Source organism: Trichechus manatus, unplaced genomic scaffold (assembly GCF_000243295.1).
Source record: "Trichechus manatus latirostris isolate Lorelei unplaced genomic scaffold, TriManLat1.0 scaffold00016, whole genome shotgun sequence".
NCBI classification, from domain to species: domain Eukaryota; kingdom Metazoa; phylum Chordata; class Mammalia; order Sirenia; family Trichechidae; genus Trichechus; species Trichechus manatus.
This window is the reverse complement of record NW_004443952.1, coordinates 9,335,280-9,358,978: the sequence shown is the minus strand read 5'-3', so window position 1 is coordinate 9,358,978 and position 23,699 is coordinate 9,335,280. Positions and strand designations below refer to the sequence as shown.

Below are 23,699 nucleotides of genomic sequence, written 5' to 3'. Positions count from 1 at the left end.
AGATGAAGGCTTACAGAACAAAATAGTTTCTCATTAAACAGTTAGTACACACGTTGCCCTAGGACAATGGTTACCAACCTCACAACACATCGACACTATCCCTACTCAACCTTGGGTTCCCTATCACCAGCTTTCCTGTCCTCTTTCACCTTCTAGTCCTTGTCCCTGGACTGCTGTGCCTCATTAGTCCCATTTGGTTTTATGGGGCTGTCCACTCCCCGGCTGAACGGTGAACCTCGGAAGTGACTTCACCACTGAGCTATTCTCGGGGTTTCTCCAGTCTCCTTTAGGCCAGTAAATCTGGTATTATTTTTGTGAGTTAGAATGTTGTTCTACATCCTTCTCCAGCTCTGTCCAGAACCCTCTGTTGTGACCCCGGTCAGAGCAGTCAGTGGTGGTAGCCGGGTACCATCTAGCTGTACTGGACTCAGTCTGGTGGAGGCCTTGGTAGCTGTGGTCCATTAGTCCTTTGGACTAATTTTTCCCTTGTATCCTGTTCTGTTCACACCCCCTTGCTCCCGAAGGGGTGAGATCAGTGGAGTATCTTAGATAGCTGCTCACAGGCTTTTAAGACCCCAGACACTACTCACCAAGGTACAATGTAGAACATTGCCTTTATAAACTGTGTTATGCCAACTGAGCTAGATGTTCCCAGAGACCATGGTCCCCACAACCCTCCACCCAGCAATTCAGTCCCTCAGGGAGTTTGGATGTGTCCATGGAGCTTCCGTGACCCTTCCTTGTACAATTGTGCTGGTTTCCCCAGTATTGTATACTGTCTCACCCTTCACCCAAGATACCACTTATCTATTGCCTATTTAGTATTCCCCCCCATCCCTCCCATCCCTGGTAACCAACAAAGACTGTTACTTTTTGTGTGTGAACTTTTTCACGGGTTTATACAATAGAGGTCTCATACAGTATTTGTCTTTTTGCGATTGACTTATTTCACTCAACATAATGTATAGAGCCATTTTTAAATAAAAATAAACTTTCTCTATTAAAACTGTTGGCATACATTTCACAAAAGAAGACATTCAAATGGCCACCAAACACATAAGAAGATGTCATTAGCCATCAGAGAGATGCAAATCAAAATCACAATGAGATACCATTTCACTTCCACTAGGACAGCTACAATTAAATAAACAGAAAACAACAAATGTTAGCAAGGATGTGGGGAAACTGGAACCCACAGTCTGCATTCCCACTGGTTGGAATGCAAAACGGTACAGCCATTGCAGACAAGTGTGGTCGTTCCTCAAAATATAAAAATAGAACTACTATATGACCCAGCATTCCACTCCTAGGTATATACGCAAAAGACTTGAAAGTAGAGACTCAAAGAGACTTGTACACCAGTGTTCATCGCAGCACTATTCACAATAGCCAAAAAGTGGAAACAACCTAAATGCCCATCAAGAGATGAATGGATAAACAAAACGTGGGACACACATACAATGGAACACTACTCCATCAGTAGAAGAAACGAAGTCTTGAAACCTGTTACAATATGGATGGAGTTTGAAGACATTATACTGAGTGAAATAAGTGTGATGTAAGTAAGTATCAGGAAGTGAGGTTGGAGAGGTAAGCCAGGGAGAGATTGTATGTTATACCAAGGAGCTTGGAATTTACCCTGCAGATAGTGGGGAGGTAGTGGAGAAAGAGGGAAAAATATAATCTGCCCTGATGGCGCAGTGGTTAAGAGCTATAGCTGCTAACCAAAAGGTCAGCACTTCAAATCCACCAGCTGCTCCTTGGAAACCCTATGCGGCAGTTCTACTTCATGAGTCAGAATCATCTCAATGGCAATGGATTTTTTTTTGTTCTACTTTAGCTTTTTGGTGCTAAAGTGGAACAAGTATTACAAGAGCATTGGTAATCAGGGGTCTGTCAGGAAGCCTTCCCCTCTATTTATTCCCCTTCCTTCTCAAGGACACTTCAGAGAGGCCTTCTCTGACCACTCTCACATCATCCCAACTTGCACTCTGGCTCACTCTCACCCTTTACTCTCTTCTATTTTTATTCATTTTTTTTTTAACCACCAAATGTTATGTTACTTGTTGCTTATTTGTTTACTGTCTGTCTTTCTTCATAACGGCAGAAACATTCGTCTCTGTTTTGATCACTGCTGAATTCCCAGTACTTACAACAGTACCTGACATACAACAGATGCTCTGTGCCAGTCTGATTAATTAATAGAGCAACAGACTTCCTCTAGCTGCACATCTTCTAGTTTCTCTACAAAAATCTCAAGAAGTAGATGCTGATTCACAGGGTGAAACAGTTGAGCCATATGACTCTTCCACTTCCATTCCTATTATTTCTTAACACCACTATCTTATACCATCAATTAATTCCTATGTTAGTCTCCTATTTTAGTATTGTGCCATTTATAACATGCTATAAAATAAGTTAGAGATTAGACCCTTATCAGGTATGTTGTTCCCAAAGATTTCTTCCCAGTCTGTAGGTTCTCTTTTTACTCTTTTGGTAAAGTCTTTTGATGAACATAAATATTTAATTTTTATGAGGTCCAATTATCTGTCTTCTGTTGTTCGTGCGTTTGTAATTGTTATTAATAATCTATCTCTAAAGAAAATTAGGTCCCATGGTTTTGTCCCTATACCATCTTTCAGGTACTTTATAGTTTTAGCTTTAATACTTAGGTCTTTGATCCATTTTGAGTTAGTTTTTGTGCATAGAGTGATGTATGGATCCTGTTGCATTTTTCTGCAAATGGATACCCAGTTTTGCCAGCACCATTTGTTAAAGAGACTGTTTATTCTCCATTGAATGGACTTTGACCCCTTGTCAAAAATTAGCTGCCCAGAGATGGATGGATTTACTTCTGGGTTCTCAATTCTACTCTACTGGTCTATGTGTCTGTCTCTGAACCAGAACCAGGCTGTTTTGATTACTGTGACTGTACAGTATGTTTTGAAATCGAGAAGCATGAGACCTCCTACTTTCTTCTTCTTCTTTAATACTGCTTTGGCTATTCAGGGCCTCTTTTATATGGATTTATTTTTATTAATTACAAAGTCTTCGACTCTATTTCCCAATCATATTTATTTTGACTTCATAAACATAGACAAACACATAGATGCAACCATAGATGTCTCTTGTGTATTTTAATTTTCTCAGACTGTAAAGTAGGACTAAAAAAGATACTAAAGATTAAATTTCGGCGAAGTTATTCTTCAAGGTGATTTTTATTAAGATAGAACTTGCCCAAAACTGAAAATGTTCACTGGTACTCACCTGTAAAAAGTGCATTCATATTAGAATATTTTTTAATAGCAAGCACATTGGCCACAACTTGTTTACAACAGTTTAGCAGACTAAACAGTAAGACTTAAGAACCAGAATTTTAGTATTACTAGTATTGATTCTTTTACTTAACACCATAATAATCAGTTTTAGGAAGCTATCTTTATTCTGCAATTCAAAAAAATCAATACTCTGTCCTGAAGAGATTCATCTACTGAACATTCATAAAATATCCCCATATATACCAGTACTTAGAAGCAATAGATTATATGGGAATAATGTTATGAACTACTTTAGTACATAAAGAAATCTTTTAGTACTTGAGGTAGAGCGTTTACATAAAGGAAAGGTCAATGAATCCCTTCTCTATCTACAAATACTCTCTAGGTGATGGATGCCATCCAATCCAATGTCTTTAAACACTACCCATATGCCATGATTACCAAATCTCCAGCCTGGACTTCTTTCCTGGAATCCAGACTTATTTCCCAACTGCCTACTCAATTATCTCCCACTTGAATATCTAACAGGTATCTGAAACTTAGCATGTCCAAAAACAAACTCTTGATTTTCTACCTCTCACTCCAAATTTATTTCTCCCGCAGTCTTTCCTATTTTAGTATAGGATAGCGCCAATTTACCAGCGGCTGAGACCCAAAATCTGGGAGACATTCTTGATTCCTCTCTTCCTCTCACAACCCATATCCAATAAACTCATCAGTAAATCCTCCAAAATATATCCATAATTACCCCTTCTAATTTCCACCTTCTTGCCCAGACCACCACCATCTCACATTTAGACTATGACAAGAGCCCCTTCTTATCCCTACAATTTGTTCTTAACACAGCAACAAGAGATTCTGTTAAAACATAAATCATAAAATCTCTGTCCTCTACTCAAAATCCTCCAATACTTTCCCATCATACACAAAATAAAACATTATAAATGCTTTGCATCATCTGGCTCCTCATCTCTTCTCTATTTTTTTTTTTTTTTTAATTTATGGCTTACTACACTCCAGTTACTCTAACCTTATTTTTGAAAGTTGAACACATTAAGCACACTCCATCTCAAGGACTTTACACTTACTCTTCTTTCTGATTGGTTCATTATTCTTCCACATATACACATAACATATACCCTCACATCCTTCATGCCTCTGCTGAAGTCATCATACTGGACTTTCCCTATCTTCATCTAAAATAGCACCCCTTCTATCTCAGTCACTCTCAATCCCCTCCCTATGAGCTAAAGGTAGAACACCAACTTCTACAGATGTTAGACAGCAGTTTAGCTAACGCCAACTTTGCAGTAACAAATATAATAATCATGTACAACCAATTCCACACTTCTGTATATTTCCTCTATCACAGTATTCATCACATTTTATGCAATTACTTATTAAATGACTATCTTATCCACAAGACTGAAAAAGAGTGGTTTCTTACATTATAATCTATTAGCATCTCATAATTAGAGCTAACATTTCTTGAGCACTTCGTATGTACCAAGCACAGTTCTAAATGCTTTAAAATATTAATTCATGTGATCCTTACAATGAACGTGTAAGATAGTTATCATCTTGATCCCCATTATAAATGAGACACAGAGGGGGCAGTTAGCTGACCAAGGTTATAGAAGTAGTAAGTGGTAAAGCCAGCATTCAAACCAGCTCCAGATCTTGTATGTATCCTTAATCATTATACTGTACTACCTCTTAATTAGCTAATGGGACAGAGTGCCAGAGGGAGGAGGCTTAGTTAATGTAATTAAAAGACTCTCTGAGGAAGTGGCATTTGAGCTAAAGAACGAATGATGTAGAGCCAGTCATGTGACTAGAATGTTCTAAGCCTAAGAAATAGAAGGTACAAAGGGATCAAGGACAGAAATAAGCTGGGAGGTAGGAGGGAGAGAGAGAGACAGCCAGAAAGGCCAGGGTGCTAAATAAGCTGAAGAGTGTTAGGAAATGAGGTTAGAGATGGAGGAGAGGTCTACATATGGACGCCTTAATAGGGAGTTTAATTTTATTCCAAAAGCAATGGGAAAGGCTGAACAAGGGAATGCTATAACGGAACCACTGAGTGCCTGCTGAAGACTCTCAGAGTTACTCTTCACCTAAAGAATCCAAGATTTGTTACTCCTCTCAGGGAAATGATAAATGGAATGACAGGGCAGGAACACATCACGCTGGCTAAGCTCACTGCTGGCTGAAGGCAATGTTGAGCTACAGATACGAAAACACCTTTTATAAAACAGTATACATGTAGCTACAATATTATGGTAGGCAAATACAAACACACACTGCTGATGGATCACAGAGTGCTCAATGGTACTTTATGGGATGAGCAGAAGGGAAGAAAATCCACCAGAACAGTGAAGCCAATCACTTAAGCAACTGCTGAAACCTTCTGGAGAGCAACAGTGGCTATGGATACTACTGTTAAAGTCCTCCCTACGACATTCTTCACAAATGCATGTATTTTTTTAAATGGTACTCAGAAAACTATCACAGTAGGCCTACTAAATGGTATATTTTAATATTTACATGCATGGCACAGAAATGCACTGGGAATGTGGGCTCTAGTCTGGGCTCTGTCACCAACTGGTACAATGACTGTAGGAAAGTCACTGAACTTCTAAGTCCTCAGTTTCCTTATTTGTAAAATGTGAGAACAGGAGAAGATGCATTTCAATTCTTAAACACACACACGTCCACATACTGCTATGGCTCTTCAAATCCATAGGTATGAAAAACTGTTAAGTGAGTCTGGACTGGCCTGGTATCATGTTGTGTAATACATATCGTGATACAAATATGAAAATCAGCATGCAATGTATTTTAGTGTTTTAGTATTTTAATATCTGGGTTGACAGGTATAATGAAATGGAAATCAATTTATAGCTAAAGGGGATAAAAACTGACTAAAGTTTTTGGACTAGATGTCAAATATTTATAAATTTAACATTACCAAATACTTGTACCTTATCTTTTAAGGATATTATATATGGAATATTAGTTAAAAACATAACAAGCATATAAAGCAAAATGCTAGGCTACACATAAGTACTAACCAGCTCTTCAATTACTCTCATCAATATTCAACATTTATCACCTGAGTCTCACTTTTATCCAAGAAAAATTACATAACTAGGTAACCTTCCAATTCTTAACTTCTATATACTACTTGCCATGATTTGGTAGAATGCCTTTTTTCAAGACAATTTAGACATATTAATGGGTAGTCTATGAAGGCTATGTTGGCAACACAGTGCTTCCATGTTACATATTAAGTTACATATGAAGATTTACTACATTACCTTCCTTTCAGTGTTTTTAAAATAAAAAGAGACAAGGCCTTATTCAAATGTAAGAAGGGGTCAACAGAAATAAATTAGTTGTCTTTATAGTGATTTTTTACCTTCAGGAACAACAACTACCAGGGATTTTCCTAGCATTCTCTGCTTTGTTCATTTTCTTACTTAGCTGTTAAAAAATCGAATTCTTACACACCATTAATCATGTTAGGAAAAGTAGAATGTCAAAGAATTCTCTCTACTTGATATCATTTCTTGTATAAAACTAGAATTAATTATTAATTAAACAAATACATAAACCAAAGGTAACAACGTAGAATACTTAGATACAAAATACAAAAAGTTACAGAGGTTACATTTGACTTTGCTTTCATGAGACTGTTCTTCCTTACCTGATGAAGAACTTCCAGAGTAACAGGGTAAAAGAGGTTTTCAATAATTATTCGGAGCACAGGACTTTGCCCAGATAGGACTGTGCCTTCATTGGTAGGAGCTCCAGAAAGGGCCAGGCTTCCCGGCTGGGCAGCACTGATGGCCTGCAATGCAGCTTGGGCTCTCTATAGAACAATGCAAAATGAGAATCTTTGATTACATATAGGCATGATATGAATCCTAAAAATCAGGTGATATAAAACAATAGAAAGCGATATAATTAAAATATAAATTCTACTTTCTCTGTACACACAGATTCTAAATTTGTACTCAGTCAAGAGTCAAATGACCCGTGCTGTTATCACAATGACACAATATTTAAGAAAGCTGCTTAAGTTTACTTGAAGAGAAATGGGGGGGAAAAAAAGGGAGAGAAAACTAGATACTACTTTCTTTGCTAAAAAAAAAGAACATCTCTTAATTTTTAAAAGACAATGTGGGAAAATAAAAGACAATGTCGAAGCAACATTAAAGACCATTTAAAAATCATTCATGTTCTTCTTCTTCCTTCTCTTCCTGAACAATTCAGTTCTAAAGCCTTTGGATAGCGTAAGATAGGCATACATGTAGGCAAGGAGAGGAGCTGCGGAGGCCCAGAGCGGGGTAAGGAGGGCCATCCACATGGGTAGGCACCCTGGTATGGCACACCAGAGCCTGGTAGGGTAAGGAGAGCATCCATGTGGTAGGGCTGTCTGGCAAGGGGAATCTAAGCCCAAATAAGGTAAGGAAAGTTATGTATGTGTGAGGTGACCCAGTGCTGCATATCAGTGCCTGAAAAGCATTAGAAGAGTGAGAAGGGCATCCAGAAGAAGGGTGGCCTGGCCAGGTGCATCAGCTCAAGAAAAGTCAGGGGCGTCCACATGGTATAGGTGGCCTGGTGTGGGGAAGACAGTGCGAGCAGGATGAAAAAGAGGTCTATGGGGTGGGGGTGAGCTGGTATGGAGAGTTAGAGCGTGAGTGGGTAAGGAGGTCATTCAATGAAAGGGCAGCTTAGCATAGAGTATTAAGAGATCAATCTGGAGTGGGTGGACAAGCTTCTAAGTATTATTCTCCACTACAAAAACAAGGATTCTTTGGAAAAATGTTTGGTTTCAGAGCTTGGGCAGGGAAAGTGCAAGTTCAGTGTGAACCTTTTTTTTTTTTTTGCCAAAATGATAGAGAGTGCTGAGAGAACGATGGGGACATATCAGAAGGACATAGCAGCCTGTTAGAAGGGGCTCCTACTGGCCAAGTCTGGAACAATTTGAGCAACAAAATAAATAATGATTGTAACAAATAATAACCCATCAAAATAGGAAACCCTGACTCCATACTGATGCAACTGAAAGTTGATCAGAACAGTATATTTATATTGTCTCAAAGTACCTTCCCACAAACTACTACCGTTCTTGCCTTTGTAATTAATAACTTTGCAGTGGAGAAGCTGGGCAAAGTGATCAAATAATACATCATCAGTAATGCAACAAACTGAAATTAGGTGCCACCCGACAGGATGCAATGAGAATGTAGCGTTACTTTTGAGATGCTCCTGTCAGAGTTATCCTGAATCTAATCATGAGGAAATATCAGACAAACCCAAATTAAGGTACACTCTAGAAAATACACTATGTTAATTTTTTAAAATGTCATGGTCATGAAAGTCAAGGAAAACTCGAGGAACTGCTCCAGACCAAAGGAGACAAAAAAAAGACAGGACAACTAAATGGAACGTGTGTTTGTGAACTGGATCCTTTTGCTGTAACAAACATTATTGAGACAATTTGATAAAAACGGTTCTACCGCTTTCAAAGTTTGAAAACTGATTTCAGACTTCTACTTCCAGCCCATAACTGGAGAGGAGGGGGGAGTCAATCAATCAAAAAAAAACCAGATTTGACAGAGAGGTTAGAATAAGCAAAGGCACTAAAACAGTTATTATAACTGTACTCTATACATTCAGAAAGTTGAGACATGGAAGAATCAAATGCAGTCCAATAGAAGACTAGAGGAATAGAAAACGGGAACGTTTGATATCTACACTATCTAACGTGATAGCCATTGCCCACATGTAACTGCTGAGCACCTGAAAAGTGGTTAGTGCAACTAAGGAACTGAATTTTTTATTTCAACTAATTTAAATAGTCACCATCCAGGGACCACATGTACTATATTTTTACGCAAATAATACGCATGTTGCAAGTTTTCTGCCAACCATTCAACTCCCTTGTGCATTACATTCCTAGGTGCACTATGCGCATTATATGTATGGGTGTGATATTTATGTGGGTGCGTAAATTTGTGAAAATACAGTCACTAGTGGCTACCATATTGGGTATCACAGCTCTAGAATGTCTAGGAAGAAACAACATCATAGTGAGCTTCTAAGTATAATAACTGTTCCTATTCATCTTAGGATAAAATAATTAAATCTTATCAAAACTAAGCATGCACAATGAAAAGTAAATTTAATCTCACTGACCTCTTTTATTTCATTATCCCATCACTCATTATATCAACACTTTTTATTAAATAATTCTTTATAAGTATGTGCTGCTGCTAGTATTGTTGTTGCTCTTGTTGTTATTATTACTGTTCTCTTCCCCTACCCCTTTCTCTTTGGGATAAGAAAAAATATAGTAGAGAAATTTGAGAAGCTGTGGCATATGTTATCCTAATAATTCTAGAGTTTTCAATATACTCTGCAATGGTACTTCAGAGAGTATTGAGTACAAAGCTCTCTGCGCAGCATACAAGAACTGTTTTTGACTTAGTAAAAATCTGAGAAAATAACACCTGAGGAAAAAAAGATAGATTTATTTTAAAATTAACTCTGTCCGTTCAATTTTGAATTAGACAAAAACATTTAGGTTAAAAAAAATGAGAAATGTCTTCTTCATATGAATATAAATCTGATGCTAAAAATTATGAGGCAGTAACCTGTATTATAAGAGAATTTTTAAATGGGGAACAAACTCTAGAATGGGTTATGTTAGCTATTCACAGAGAAAATAAAAGCAGTAGTATGGTTAGAAAACTAACAAAGATTTTACTGGAGTGGGGGAAAGAGATTATGTTCATCTAAAATTTAAGTATGTATGGATAATGTGAAGAAGACAACATTTCTAAAATCAAGATGGAAATTAACATATAATAAAAAGAACGGATCTTGAGTGTTTAGTTTGATGAATTTTAGAAGAAAAATTCTTCCATGGTCATCTCTTTGTAGATTTATAAATTTCTACCACAAGGTCATGGGAAACAGTTTACACAATAATAACCACTATTAACACAACCATTACTCAAATGCTGTACCTCAGAGTATGATCTAAACTTTGTAGCTATAATTTTAGTTTAAATCAAAAATACTTGATATTCACCTGACCCTCTGGAAAGTATATCCATAAGCTGGAAAAGAAGTAATGTGCACGTTTCAGGATGTTTTACTATCCCAAGAACAAAAGAAAATGAAACAATTTACTACTCTGGACGGCCGTCAGAATAAAAAGACATCTGGTACCTTTTACATATGCAAACAGGTACCTTCAATTTTGACTTCAGGTATGGATAGGACTTTGAATAAAAGAAAAATTATTTTATTTTATCAAACTTCAATGCATAAAAACTGCACGAAAGTAACAAAATGGGAAGGGTACTGGGAAAAAAATCACGGCTATCTAAGAATAAACTAGGTCATTTGGGCTGGCTTTGGTTGCCAAGCAACTGGGATTTCTCATTGTTTCCATCTGGAATAATCTAATCTTTAAGAGTCCCCCCCCCCCTTCAAGACTTCTACTAACATACTTAGGAATCACACTAATAACGAGAAAACTGCAGGACTTAAGGAAAAGGAAACTATTGAAAGGCATAGAGAAAAACAAACAAAACAATTTCTTCCTCAAAAATATCAGAGAGCAATATAAATATGTTAATTATCCCTAAATTAATCTATAACATCAACCCAATCTCAATTGTGGTTTTTGGGGGGACAGGCGTTATCAAATAATTCTTAAGTATAAATGTATATCTGGAGAAATAAACAGGAAATATTAACCAGTGAACTTCTGAAAAGAGAGCAACAAAAGGGCCTTGCCCTACTGTATCTGAAGCTACAGGACACACTGACACAGGAATGGAACAGAATGGAATCCGGAAGCTAATCCAGATTAGACATGGAACACATACCATGTAAGCAGCATACATATGATGGCAGATCAGGGAGACGCGCAAGCAGAACATGCAGGCATGCCAAACGTGTATGTATGCATGTTGTAAGTAGGCATAGTGTATTGTATGTAAAATTAGAATATGATGAAGGATGAGTTTTACATCTGTGGATAATAAACGGGTTATTCAATAAATAGTAGAGAAGAAACTGGTCACTTGGTGTTTAAAAACAAAACAAAAAGCAGCCCTATTCTCACTCCCCATACCCAGAAAATTCTTAAGAGAACACTAAACATCAAAATAAAAACAATCAAAACATAAAAGTATGAAAAGAAAACATAACTAATTTTTGTTTGTTTGCTTTAATCTTGGTATGGCAGACCTTTTTGAGGATGATACCAAAGCTGAAAACCATAATACCATTTTAAGAGACTTGACTACAAAAATATTTTTTAAAACTGCACTAGCAAAAATCATCATAAATAAGTTTGAGACAAGAAACAGGAAGAAATATATAATGGACAAAGACAGTTACTCAATATTGCTAAGAAACATATGGCTAAAACACCTATCAGAAACTGTTTAACTTTATAAATGATCCAATAACAGTAAATAAGATATAATTTCTCACCTATCATATTAACAACGATAAGACAGGAAAAGTGCTTGCTCATACATTATCAGTGGCAGCCTAAGTTGACACATAATCTTTCCAGAAAGCAATCATGCATCACGTATAAAAACGTAAAATATGTATACACTTTATGCCAGCCAATTCCACTGCCAGAAATGTAACCTAATAAGATAATGTAGTAAGTGTGCTAAGAAGTATATTATAAAGGTATCATTGTAGTATTATTTGTAAAATCATAAAACTGGAAAGTATCTCAATGTCTACCAACAAGAAATTAGATAAATCAAGGCTCTCCTATAGAAGGAAATATTATGCAGTCATTAAAAAGAATATGAAGTAACTATCTGCTATCATGAAATAACATCCATGATATACTACAGAGAAAAAAATATTTTAAAACATCAGGATTCCATTTGAGTAATATTAGATACATAGATAATAATACAGCTGAATACAGAAGGTATAGACAACAAAATATTGGCACCAGTTATTAGTTATCTCTGGGTAATTGAATTTCCCCCCTCCTTTTACTCTTCTGAATTTTTCGAATATTTTACCATGGGCATGTATTCTATTTAAAATCTATAAGGTAATTTTTAATTTTAAAAAGTTGTTTTTAAAAAATCTATAAGAATATCTAATATATTTAAGTGTATATAATTTACTGTATGCCTTTAATATCTCTTAGAACAATTTAAGCATTAAAGCAAGAAATGTTGCTGTTTTAAACAATATGGAAAACTATAATTTAAACTCAGCAGCTTGCATTATAATGCCTTTCAACACAATATCAAAGAGCTGAAGGAGTTCTTTGCCTACAGCAATAATACACAGGCCAAACATGCTCTTAATATAGTAAAAACTTCTTTCTTAAAATGTACTTGCTCAGTGGATAAATTTTCTCTACCCTTAAGTAACTTCAAATTACTGGTAATGCTGTAACAACTAAAAATGAACCTCGAGAGACACAAAAGATTTAACATGAACTACATCAAAATAAAAACAGGAACATGAGGTAAGAAAGGTTGATATTTCACATTCATCTTGACGAGTCAAAAACCATTTACTGAATTCTGTAAAAATTCTTCTTAACATCTGAAGTTCAGTTTCATTACAATATAAGCATGCCACTCAGCTTCTCAATACCTGTTATATCTTCTGTAAAAAGAAGGGACTGAAATGAATGACTTCCAAAGTTCCTTTTAGATTTGAGATTTTATGATTTTAAAGGAAAACACAAGTTTCAAGGAGGAAAAAAAAGTACCAGTCATTTCTAACACAGTAACTTCAATTAGGTTGCTAAATGTCAGTTTTCTTATTCTTAAACCGTGGGGAAAGAATCTGTATACGCAATCCTTACTAATAAAGTATCCTAAGATGAAGAAAATAACATGATTTTTTTCTCTGAAAAGCATAGAAAAGATAATTTTTAAGTTATGTTCTTATACCTATTTTTAAAAACGCCTTTAATACTTACAGCTTGATTAGGTAGATTGTCAGTCTTAAGTTCTCTATGATTGGAATACTGAATATAAACAGGCTGGCTTCGGAGGTGAGGAGTAACAGGCGTGTAATAATTCACCATAGTAACAGCAGCTTCCTCAGAAGCCATTTCTAAGAAAGCCTGCGGTAAACATAAGAAGATAATGTGAATGCTCATCTTTTTGAAACATAGTTAACAACTATTTTGTCATTCTAGCTTGCTCTAACTCATTCATTCTCAACAGAAATATTATGGTACCCAAGGGGGTTAACAAACCTTTGCTTCAAAGTGTATCATGAATGTTAACTGGAAACATATCTGAAAAGGTGGGTACAATGAAGGATTTGGGGTTAGGAAATTGCAAGTTAACTGATTTTATGTGCCTCTTGGTTTTCTTTTTGTTTCTTCTAAAATCTAGAAATAATTAAAAAGGCAAAACTGAATGTGTGCATCACCACTTCAAATGGACACTTTCAGAGGCTGGTATTTAACAGCTCTTTTCTGAAAAATCCCAGACTACCTAAAGCGCACTTCATCTTACTTTAAAAATCATCTCACGGTAGAACTACAAGGTGCTTTAAAGATATTAGTCAGCCCTTCAATTTTTAGATGACAAAACTAAGGCACAGCGTGTTAATGACCAAGGTCCACTTTAACCAGGTTCCTGAATATTAAACCACTATCCTTTCCACCATACGATGATTCTCCTCCTATCAGAGTGTTGGTTTCTGGTTGTCCAAGTATGGGAGAACACAACTTTCACTGAAGAAAAAAAAATTGAATGATCTATTTAATCGTACCAGAAATAACTAGCATCACACTAAACTTTTACCAGAAAAGAGTGTGATCTGGGGAACTTCGCTTTTTGCTTTAAATAATCTATACTTTTAATTTTTTCAAGGAGCATGTGAAATACTTGTAATTCTTAAAAGGCTTCCCAACATGAGAATTCTGTTCTTAAGCATTCCTTATAGAGGCATTAGGAGTTCCAGTCTAAAATGGTGGGGAATCATGCATGCAGCAATGGCAAACAGCATTATCTTAAACTACCGATAGCTCTCCCATCCCATCCCTCTCTATCTCCACCCCCAAAAAACACTGTGAAGAAAATCTTCTTGTCAGCATCTCTTCATCATATTGTCCACCCCACTCCTAATTACAGACTACTCGCATGGCTTTTGCAGTTTTTCTAGAGTTTAGTTTCATTTTCAAATTTTATGCACGTATTGAGGCTCTTTCTTTAAAAAAAAGATGTGCACATATATACCACATTTCACATATAATTTGGAGGTACTAGTAAAATAAAATAGCTTCTCATCCTCCATATACAAAATACTTTTTTTAGATAAAGGTGCAAAGGCTCGCTTGTTCAAATTATGGAAACAGGAGAACTTCCTATGTTAAATCAACATTGATTTGAGTCACTCAAGTGATTTTTTTGGATATCTGTAATCACTGCACTAAAATCAAATACTAACATAGAAAGATAAACATAGTAAGAGCTGAGACAAAAGAAGCCCTCTGGTATTGAAGTCTTATTCAGTATATGGTTTCTTCTAGTTTTCAAGACTCCTGTAACTTCTGTGGCAGGAACAGGACATTTATGGAGCTTTAAGGTGGCAGGTCCCCCCCCACCCATCTTAATGGTTAGTTAAAATACAGACGTACACTAACAATTCTGAGTCCTCAAAACTATCTGCAAGAACATCTCAAATTTTAAAGTGCAGAAACTTAAAAAAAAAAAAAAAGCCCAAACAGGACCTGAGCTTCTATCAGGAGTGATGGAAAAATTTGGAAATGTATAGTGGTGATGGTTGTACAACATGATGAACATAACTAATGTCACTTAACTGTACATGTAAAAAATGTTGAAATGACAAATGTTTTATTATATCAAAAACCAAAATCAAACCCTATGTCGTCGAGTCAATTCCGACTCATAGCGACCATACAAGACAGAGTAGAACTGCCCCACAGGGTTTCCAAGGAGCAGTTGGTGGATTCAAACTGCTGACCTTTTGGTTAGTAGCCGAGCTCTTAACCACTACGCCACCAGGGTTCCTTATTACATTTACCACCAAAAAAAAAAAAGACACTCATCAATACAATTCTAGTTAGAGAATCCAATTATTTTTCACTACAAGATAATGAGCATTTAATTAACAAGCATATAGCAATCACTTCAAATTACGTTTAAAACATTTATAGTTTATAGAATATGCATTTATTAACAATAAAAGTTACTGAACACAGAAAATGGCAACTATCTATCTATAAACCAAACTTTTTTTTTTTCTGCTTATCTGTGGATTCCCTGGGTGGCACAAATGGTTAAACGCTGGACTACTAACTGAAAGGCTGGCGGTTCAAACCCAACCAGAGGCAATTCGGAAGCAAGGCCTGTCCATCTGCAGGTCACAGCCTTGAAAACCCTATGGAGCAGTTCTACCCTGCATACATTGGGTCGCCATGAGTCAGAATCGACTCACCTGCAACTAATGACATCATCATCTTATTTGTTAAATGTTTCCACGTGAAGTCCAGTAAAGGACTATAACTTGCCAAACATTAGATATGATGCTTAGCTGCATCAATCAAATATGACAACTGAACCAATTAAATGCATCAATTGAAATAGCAATAGTCTATGAAGTAGTGATGTGAGCTAAACAGCAAATCAAGTATCACCAATAAATGAATGAACAAAAAAAAAACCCACAATAAACAAATAAAATTCCATAAATAAATAAATAGAATTCCACTATTAAAGGGAAATTTCAAGTCATTTATACTATTAAAAGGTATAAATGTCCATATGACTCACTTCAAAGCCACTATCCAACTGCAGCAAGTGTACACTTTTTCTAATTTTTGTAAGACAAGAAAATAGAAACGATCAAAGTAAAAACAACAAATAACAACAACCAAAAATCAGCTAAGGCAATATATTCTAAATATCTGGGTTTTAATCCTCTTTTCAACAAAGAATTCATAAATATTAATAATATTCACTATATGGGAAGAGAGCATCATTCTAACTCCTTGCTCAATGTTCAGAACTGACTCAATTTCTACCATTGGTCACATAAAGGAAAAGCCAAACAATGTCTTTGGAATGCATGGTTCTTGTCATAGGAAGTTCTACCTGCAAATGTGCATGTAGAACCTAAAAGTTTATATGTTAAAATAAAATTTTCCACATGAAGTCTGGTAAAGGAACTTTTCCGAAGGGCTGGATAAGAGGTGAAAATGAAGCACTGTCTGTGACATCTCCCAGTTCTATCCTGTCAAAGGGTTCAATTCTCGTAACATGGGGTGGAGAGACAACCAAAAGTGACTACCCACATGAAGGCTGGTGAAAATAACTCCCACTCAGCCCCCAATATTCCATCTTCCAAGTAGCCTGGAAAAAGATAATGCCAACAAGTGGTTCCAGTGAAGTCCTGTGTAGTTTCTTTACATCAGAATCTCTTGCAGGAGTATATTACTAAAGGATGTTTTTTGAACATCTTTATGATCAAAAGACAATTAACATAACAATTCCACTTAGCATTACAGATAAGTATAAACCCGGAACCATGAGTAGGCCCTAAGGAACTATGACATTACCTGCTGTCCCTCACTGACAATTAGTCATTAGCTACAGATGGCCCTGTAGGCTCTTTTCAAGCCAAATCATGCAAACCATGCTATTCTCAATAGTGTTAACAGTGTTAATATAAAGGTCTAAGGAGCCCTGGTGGTGCAAAGGTTAAGCGTTTGGCTGCTAATCAAAACGTAAGAGGTTCAAGCTCACCAAGTGGCTCTCCGGGAGAAAAGACCTGGTGATCTACATCTGTAAAGATTATAGCCAAGAACACCCTTTTGGGACAGTTCTACTCTGTCACATGGGCTTGTATGAGTCAAAATCAACTTGATGGCATCTAATAACAAGTGGCAGGTATGCACTATCTCCAACAGATGTAAGATAAATCTATAAACACAACAGGGCTAACTAAGGTATGCTATTTCACTTTTCTGGGTCTCAGTAACCTCATCTGAATTAAATGAAAATATTAATCAAGTAGTTTACCAGAAATAGGGAACTGAATTAGACATCATCATCCAATCTCTTTCATGCCCAACACTTATAAATCTATTTACCTGTAAATAGATTTTAATGTGTTTCTTAAACTTATTTAAATGAAGTAGAAGAAGCATAGTGACATATTACAATGTACCATAAAATGTCTAGGGCTCAGATTTGTTGCTTTCTTCTTTTGAGCAACGTTCTGTGTAAAAGATTTTCAGGACAACCCAAAACTAGGGGGAAAAAAAAACCCAAAGAATTGAACCCAGTGGGGTCTGAACGGCAACACGAATGCGTATGATTATTCAATATCAACAGGACAAATATTGTATTTTTGTCATGATCAAGAGAAAGTTTCCTATCTTATCTCAAGAAAAACCTATTAGAAGTCCCTTGGTGGCGCAGTTAAGCACTGGGCTACTGACTGAAAGGCTGGCAGTTCGAACCCACCCAGAGGTACCGTGGAAGAAATGTCTGGTAATCTGCTCTAAAGGTCACAGCCATGAAAACTCTAATGAAGTGCAGTTGCCATTCTATTCTAAAACACCTGGAATCCTCGTAAGTCAGAATCAACTCAACGGTAACTGGTGACTAGTTGGTTACATACTAATTCTACAACTAAAATGCATTATATATCTTTATCTAGATTTTGGAAAACTTATCTGTTTTTTAACTTGCCAAATGAGGTATAATTTATCTCTTCTTTCTCTATCAGGGTCTTCTAATATTTATAGGGTATTTTCATAAATTATTCCATAAGGAGAATAAAGTTTTTTTGTCAAGGAAAAGAAAGAGTACAGGTCAATAGATAAGAGATAATCCTGGTTTTTGTTTTTTCCCAACATTTTTATGGCTTCCTGCCATATAAAAAAAAATTCTACTTTATGTTCATAGAATGAAATCTGGAAAATACAGAAAAGTTCAAGAAAATAAAAATCATCTGTAACACTAACACCCAGAGATAATCACCCTGTGTCAATCTTTAAATATTACATACCTGGCTTTTTCCTTTCAAAATCAAAAGATTAGTTACTCTGCCAAATGGTAGACCTAATGATATGACCTCTGCTTCGGTGACATCATTTGGAATTTTGCGAAGATGGAGAACACGGGAAGGCGAACAGGGAGGTCTATCTCCTTTAAATTTCTTGTTGTCATTCCCATTAGCTAAAAAACAAGATTTTTTAAAAAAATTATTGAAACTAATTTGGGTTACATACTACATTAACCATACTGTCACATTTGATCCTGTAAGAGTTTTAGGTTTTGGAATTCAGGGAACTGTGGGGCTTGGGGTAGGGGGTGGGGGAAAAAAAGTATCAACCTGTCAATGAATAGGTTTTTCATTGCCAGTATTAAAATTTTTAAAAATTGAAGTTTTTTCACTTCAAGGAAAAGTATTAGGGTAAATGAATTATATTATTCTAAATGTCTCTAAATAAACTTTTTGTTGCAAATAGAGAATAGTATTTATAATGTCTTCGATGTATTTTTGAGGATAGTTTTCTAATTTTCTATTGATAAGTATATAATTAAAACAATAAATTTTAGAAAAGACTGATAGAAATTTTATATTTCTCATATCCCAAGGAGATCTGGATTTGAGCTATATGTTTATGAAAATTAAGTTTATTTCCTAGAAGTTATATTCTTTATTAATCTATTTTTAAAGTAGTTTCAGAAGCTAAACTGGATAATCTTATCCCTAACTACATAACAGTAGTTCTCAGCATAAGCATCACTGTGTTAGAAAGGCAAACTTATGCCCCACTCCAGACCTAATAAACTAAAAATAAAAACTCTTGAGGGTAGGACCCAGCAATTTGGGTTTTAACGATCCCTCTGAGTGATTCTGATGCACTCTGGAGTTTGAGAACCACCTTATAAAATAAAAAAAAATTCATCATTCCAGCACATAGCTAAATTTTATTTAACTCCTATTGTTTTAATGTATATAATAACCAGCATCAACAGGGCTGGAATGAATACTCAAGTTTATGCACATATATATTCAGAAATGTTTTTCCTCCCAAAATAGCACCATGGAAGACTGAATACATTTTTGTGGTTCCTCTAGGCTTGGCAATTTTTTATTATATGTTCAACACTGGGAACACTCAAACGTGTTTTATTTCTTTAAAGTGTCAAACTTTTTTCTGAAAATGAGTTAAGTGACTTGCAGGTTAGCTTCATTTTTTTGAGGGTTGTTTTAAACTTTGTTAGGGTAGGTTTAGAGTAGCCTTTATGCTAGAGCTAGTTTAGCCATACTGGTAAGGTATGTCTCCTCTGGTGTCTACTAAATTGTACCTCAGGTGTAAAGGTTGTCCCTCCTTACCCCACAGTATGGAAAGGAAGCCAGGGTGATTATAGGGCTCATACCTCATTGTTTCCCTTTTCTCTGAGATAATATTTCAGCCCCACCTCTTGTCCACCATCCAAAAAACAACTGCCTTATATTTTTTGCCTTATATACTGTGGGAAGGTTAAGTCTGGTCTCAGTTACTCCATTATGGTTAGAAGCAGAAGTCTAAACACTTTTCTAAATTACAGATTACAGAATTTCAATTACATAATTTACATGGTTGAACATCAATACTTCATGTGAATTTTCTTTAAACTTATTACTTCTCAGAGCTAATTTAAGGTGTTATTTAACCAATTTAAAAATTATTTATCAAGTTTACAGATTAATTAGTATATACATTTCTCCATTCAGTTTTATTCAAAGCAATTGCAATGCATTATCTGCTATCAAGTGCAGAGTACTCAAATGAATTTGTTTTAGCCACTGATAAACTTGAAGCCAAACTGATCAGACAGACTAGTGCTTATTATGCAATCATAGCCAGCATTCAGTATCTGTGGCAGAGACTGAAAATTTTGCTCCAACATCTTTTCTTCCTAGCTCCACCAATTTTTAGCTGAGCATATGACTGCCCAGAAAAAAAAGGCTACATGCTTAGCCTCCTCGCAGCTAGGAGGGGCTGTGTGACTAAGTACAAGCAAAAATGGTGTGTGTTGTTTTTTTCCAGAAGTGTCTTTCCAGTAAGGGAGGTATGTTCTTTTCTCTTCCCCTTTTCCTCCTTGTTGCCTGGGATCTCCAGCAACCATGCAGGACCATTTGCTAAACCCGGAAACAGGTATCATGTACCAGAGAGTACTGACTACTTCAGAACTTGCTGAATGTGACAGAAATAAACTTCTATATTGTTTTAGCCACTGATAGTTGCAGATAAACTTAATTCTAACTAGCAATTTTCTGTTAAAAAAAAAAAGAGGCAATTAAAGTTTGATTTGATAGATGAGATTTCAAAACATCATTTAAAAAAAAACTAGGCATTTGCAAAGCTAAACAGTATTTAGGCAGTTTATAAGTATTTTGGTACAGAAAAGTACCAACTACTACTCAGCAAAAATAACTACTGACTAAAATTTTTAAGAAATGGAAGGAATGGTCTCACACAGACTCAGGAGGAAGCTGTTAGGGGAGATTAGCCAATGGAGCAAGCAGAAACCACAAAGTTACAGAGTAAATGAGAGGTGTAACATAAAAACAGAACGTAGACAATCTTGAAAATAAATGAAAGCAGTAATATACAGTGATAGCCAGAGGAAGATAAAAGCATCAACGATAATTTATTTTCTTTTTAAGATGAGGGATAATTAAGAATATTTATAGTCTGGGAAAAGACAAAATTTTGAAGATTAGGAAAGAGGAGAGGCTGAGACTAAGTAACAGAACAAGCGACATAAAATAATTATGCCATGAAAACGTTTTCTTTTCAACAATATTCAGCCTTTAAAATGGGAACTCAATATACAGTCTTAAATTAAGCAACACGAGAAAAGCAAAATAAATATTCCTACATTTGTTTATATATTAAGTACATTACCATGCTTTAGGTAACCCCTCATCAGTTATGAACGGTAAGGAGGGAAGTACCCAGCTTACGAACAACTTAGTCTTTCACTGAACTAAAGAGACAGTTTCTGCAATTTGATACGTACTTTCGAAGAAGTATATATGCAATGCTAATTATTCAGTTTGCCAGCAATGATTTCCTGCTTACAAGTATTAATCCACATAATCTTTGTTTAGTTATGAAAGAAATGAGATTTGATTTCTTCAATATTCAACTTCATAGGAAAATTTTATTAATGATAATATGTAATGGTTTCAAAATTTAGGACTTCAAAATTTCTAAAAAAAATATTTTAAACATTAGTTAGCAAAAGATTACAGTATGTTTTTTAATTTTATTGTGGCAAAATATAAATAACAAAATTTGCCATTTTAACCATTTTTTAGCGTGTAATTCAGTAACATTAATTACATCGTAATGTTGAAAGAGATCACCACTATCTATTTCTAAAAGTTTTTCATCACTCCAAACAAAAACTCAGTACCCCATAAGCAATAACTGCCTTCCTGCCCCCAGCCCTGGTAGACACTAATAAGCTTTTGTCTCTATGCGTTTGCCTAAATATTTCATATAAGTGGAATCATACAATGTATTTGTCCTTTTGTGTCTGACTTATTGCACTCAAGATGATGTTTTCAAGGCTCATCCATGTCATAGCATGTTACCAGAACTTCATTTATCTCTATGGCAGAGTAATATCCTATTTTATGTATGTACCACATTTTGTTTATCCATTCTATTGTTTCCACCTTTTGGCTATTGTGAATAATGCTGCAATGAATACTGGTATACAAGTATCTGTTTGAGTCCCTGCTTTTAATTCTTTTTGATATATACCTAAGAGAGGAATTGCAGGGTCACATGGTAATCCTACACTTAATTTTTTGAGGAACTGCTTGTTTTCCACTGCAGTACATTTTTAACAAGATGCAAAAAGTTCTAGCCATAAAGGGGAAACACTGATAAAATAGACTGCGTTAAAAATAAGAACTTCTGTTTATTAAAAAAAAAACAAAAACATTAAGTATAAAACTAGCAAGCCATGGAATCCCCGAGTGGTGTTAACAGTTAACATACTCAGCTGATAACCAAAGACTGGAGTTCAAGTCCACCCAGAGACTCCTTGGAAGAAAGGCCTGGCAATCTATTCTGAAACACACAGGTTGGTCATGAATCGGAACTGACTCAAAGGCAACTGGTTAGCAAGCTATCAAGTGTTAGAGGATATCTGCAATATATATATGACAAAGAACTCATATCCAGAATATAAAAGAATTACTACAAATAATAGGCAGAAAACTCAATAGAAAAATGGGCAAAAGACTTGAATAAGGACTTTATAAAAATACATATCCAAATACCCAATTAAAAAAAAAAAAAAACTCATTGCTGTTGAATCAATTCCAATTTATAGCGACCCCATAGGACAAAAGAGAACTGCCCCATAGTGTTTCCAAGGGGTAGCTGGTGGATATGAACTGCTGACCTTTTGGTTAGTAGCCGAGCTCTTAAGCACTGTGCCACCAGAGCTCTAAAACCCAATAAACACATGAAAATATGCACAATTTCTTTACTTTTTAAGCAAATGAAAATGAAAGTCACAATGAGCCACCTATATATATCTACCAGAATAACCAAAATTAAAAAGTCATAATACCAAGTATTGGTGAAGTTGTCGGATAACAGAATTCACATTGCACTCCTGGTGACAGTGTAAAATGGTACAAAACTAGTAGAATCTACTCAAGATCCTTAAAATACAACAATTTCACTTGTAGATATATACTCAAGAGAAATGCATACATTTGTCCACCAAAAGGCATGTTAAGAATATTCAAAGTTTAAACCAAAAATATCACCTAAAGTCTTCTTAAAACCAAACAACAGTTTAGCTGAACTACTAAAAAATGTCTGCCTTGAGCATTATGCTCTTTCCAGAACTATCAATATGGGATCAAAGGGACAACAGCAACTCAAAAGATTAGACAGGAACCTTAGGGGGCAGTGAGTATATGTTAACAGGGGAGGAACAACTCAGAAAGAGGGTGAGAATGGCTGCACAACTCGAAGAATGTAATCAATGTCACTGAATTGTACGCGTAGAAACTGTTCAACTGTGCATATCTTAAACAACAAAATAATTTTTTAAAAAAACTAACAAATTTTAAGTTAAAAAAATTCATAACAACATTATTCATAAAGTGTAAATAATTCAAATGTCCACCAGTAAAATAAAATACAACATAGAACCTCTATTGTAAAAACCCATGAAAAAGTTCACACGCAAAATATAACAATTCTTGTTGGTTACCAGGGATGGGAAGGGTGGGGGGGGAAATACTAAATAGGCAATAGACAAGTGGTATCTTGGGTGAAGGGTGAGACAGTACACAATACAGGGGAAACTAACACAACCTGTACAA

At 35.6% G+C, this 23,699-nt stretch overlaps 1 protein-coding gene across 8 annotated transcripts in view; it reads right to left on the bottom strand.

The window, feature by feature from the left end:
• The window catches only part of PTBP3 (polypyrimidine tract binding protein 3), an 89,558-nt gene that overhangs the window by 27,808 nt on the left and 38,051 nt on the right, over window positions 1-23,699 (bottom strand). For 5 of the 8 annotated variants that reach the window (XM_023727383.1, XM_023727380.1, XM_023727381.1 and 2 more), the window contains 3 exons: window positions 18,351-18,520; window positions 13,279-13,425; window positions 6,985-7,149 (listed from right to left, as the gene is read on the bottom strand). In XM_023727383.1, the coding sequence (XP_023583151.1) occupies window positions 6,985-7,149; window positions 13,279-13,413 (300 nt within the window). In that variant the 5' untranslated portion in view covers window positions 13,414-13,425; window positions 18,351-18,520. The remainder of the gene's footprint in view (window positions 1-6,984; window positions 7,150-13,278; window positions 13,426-18,350; window positions 18,521-23,699) is intronic. The other 3 variants (XM_023727384.1, XM_004372161.2, XM_023727382.1) reach the window with 1 other exon arrangement.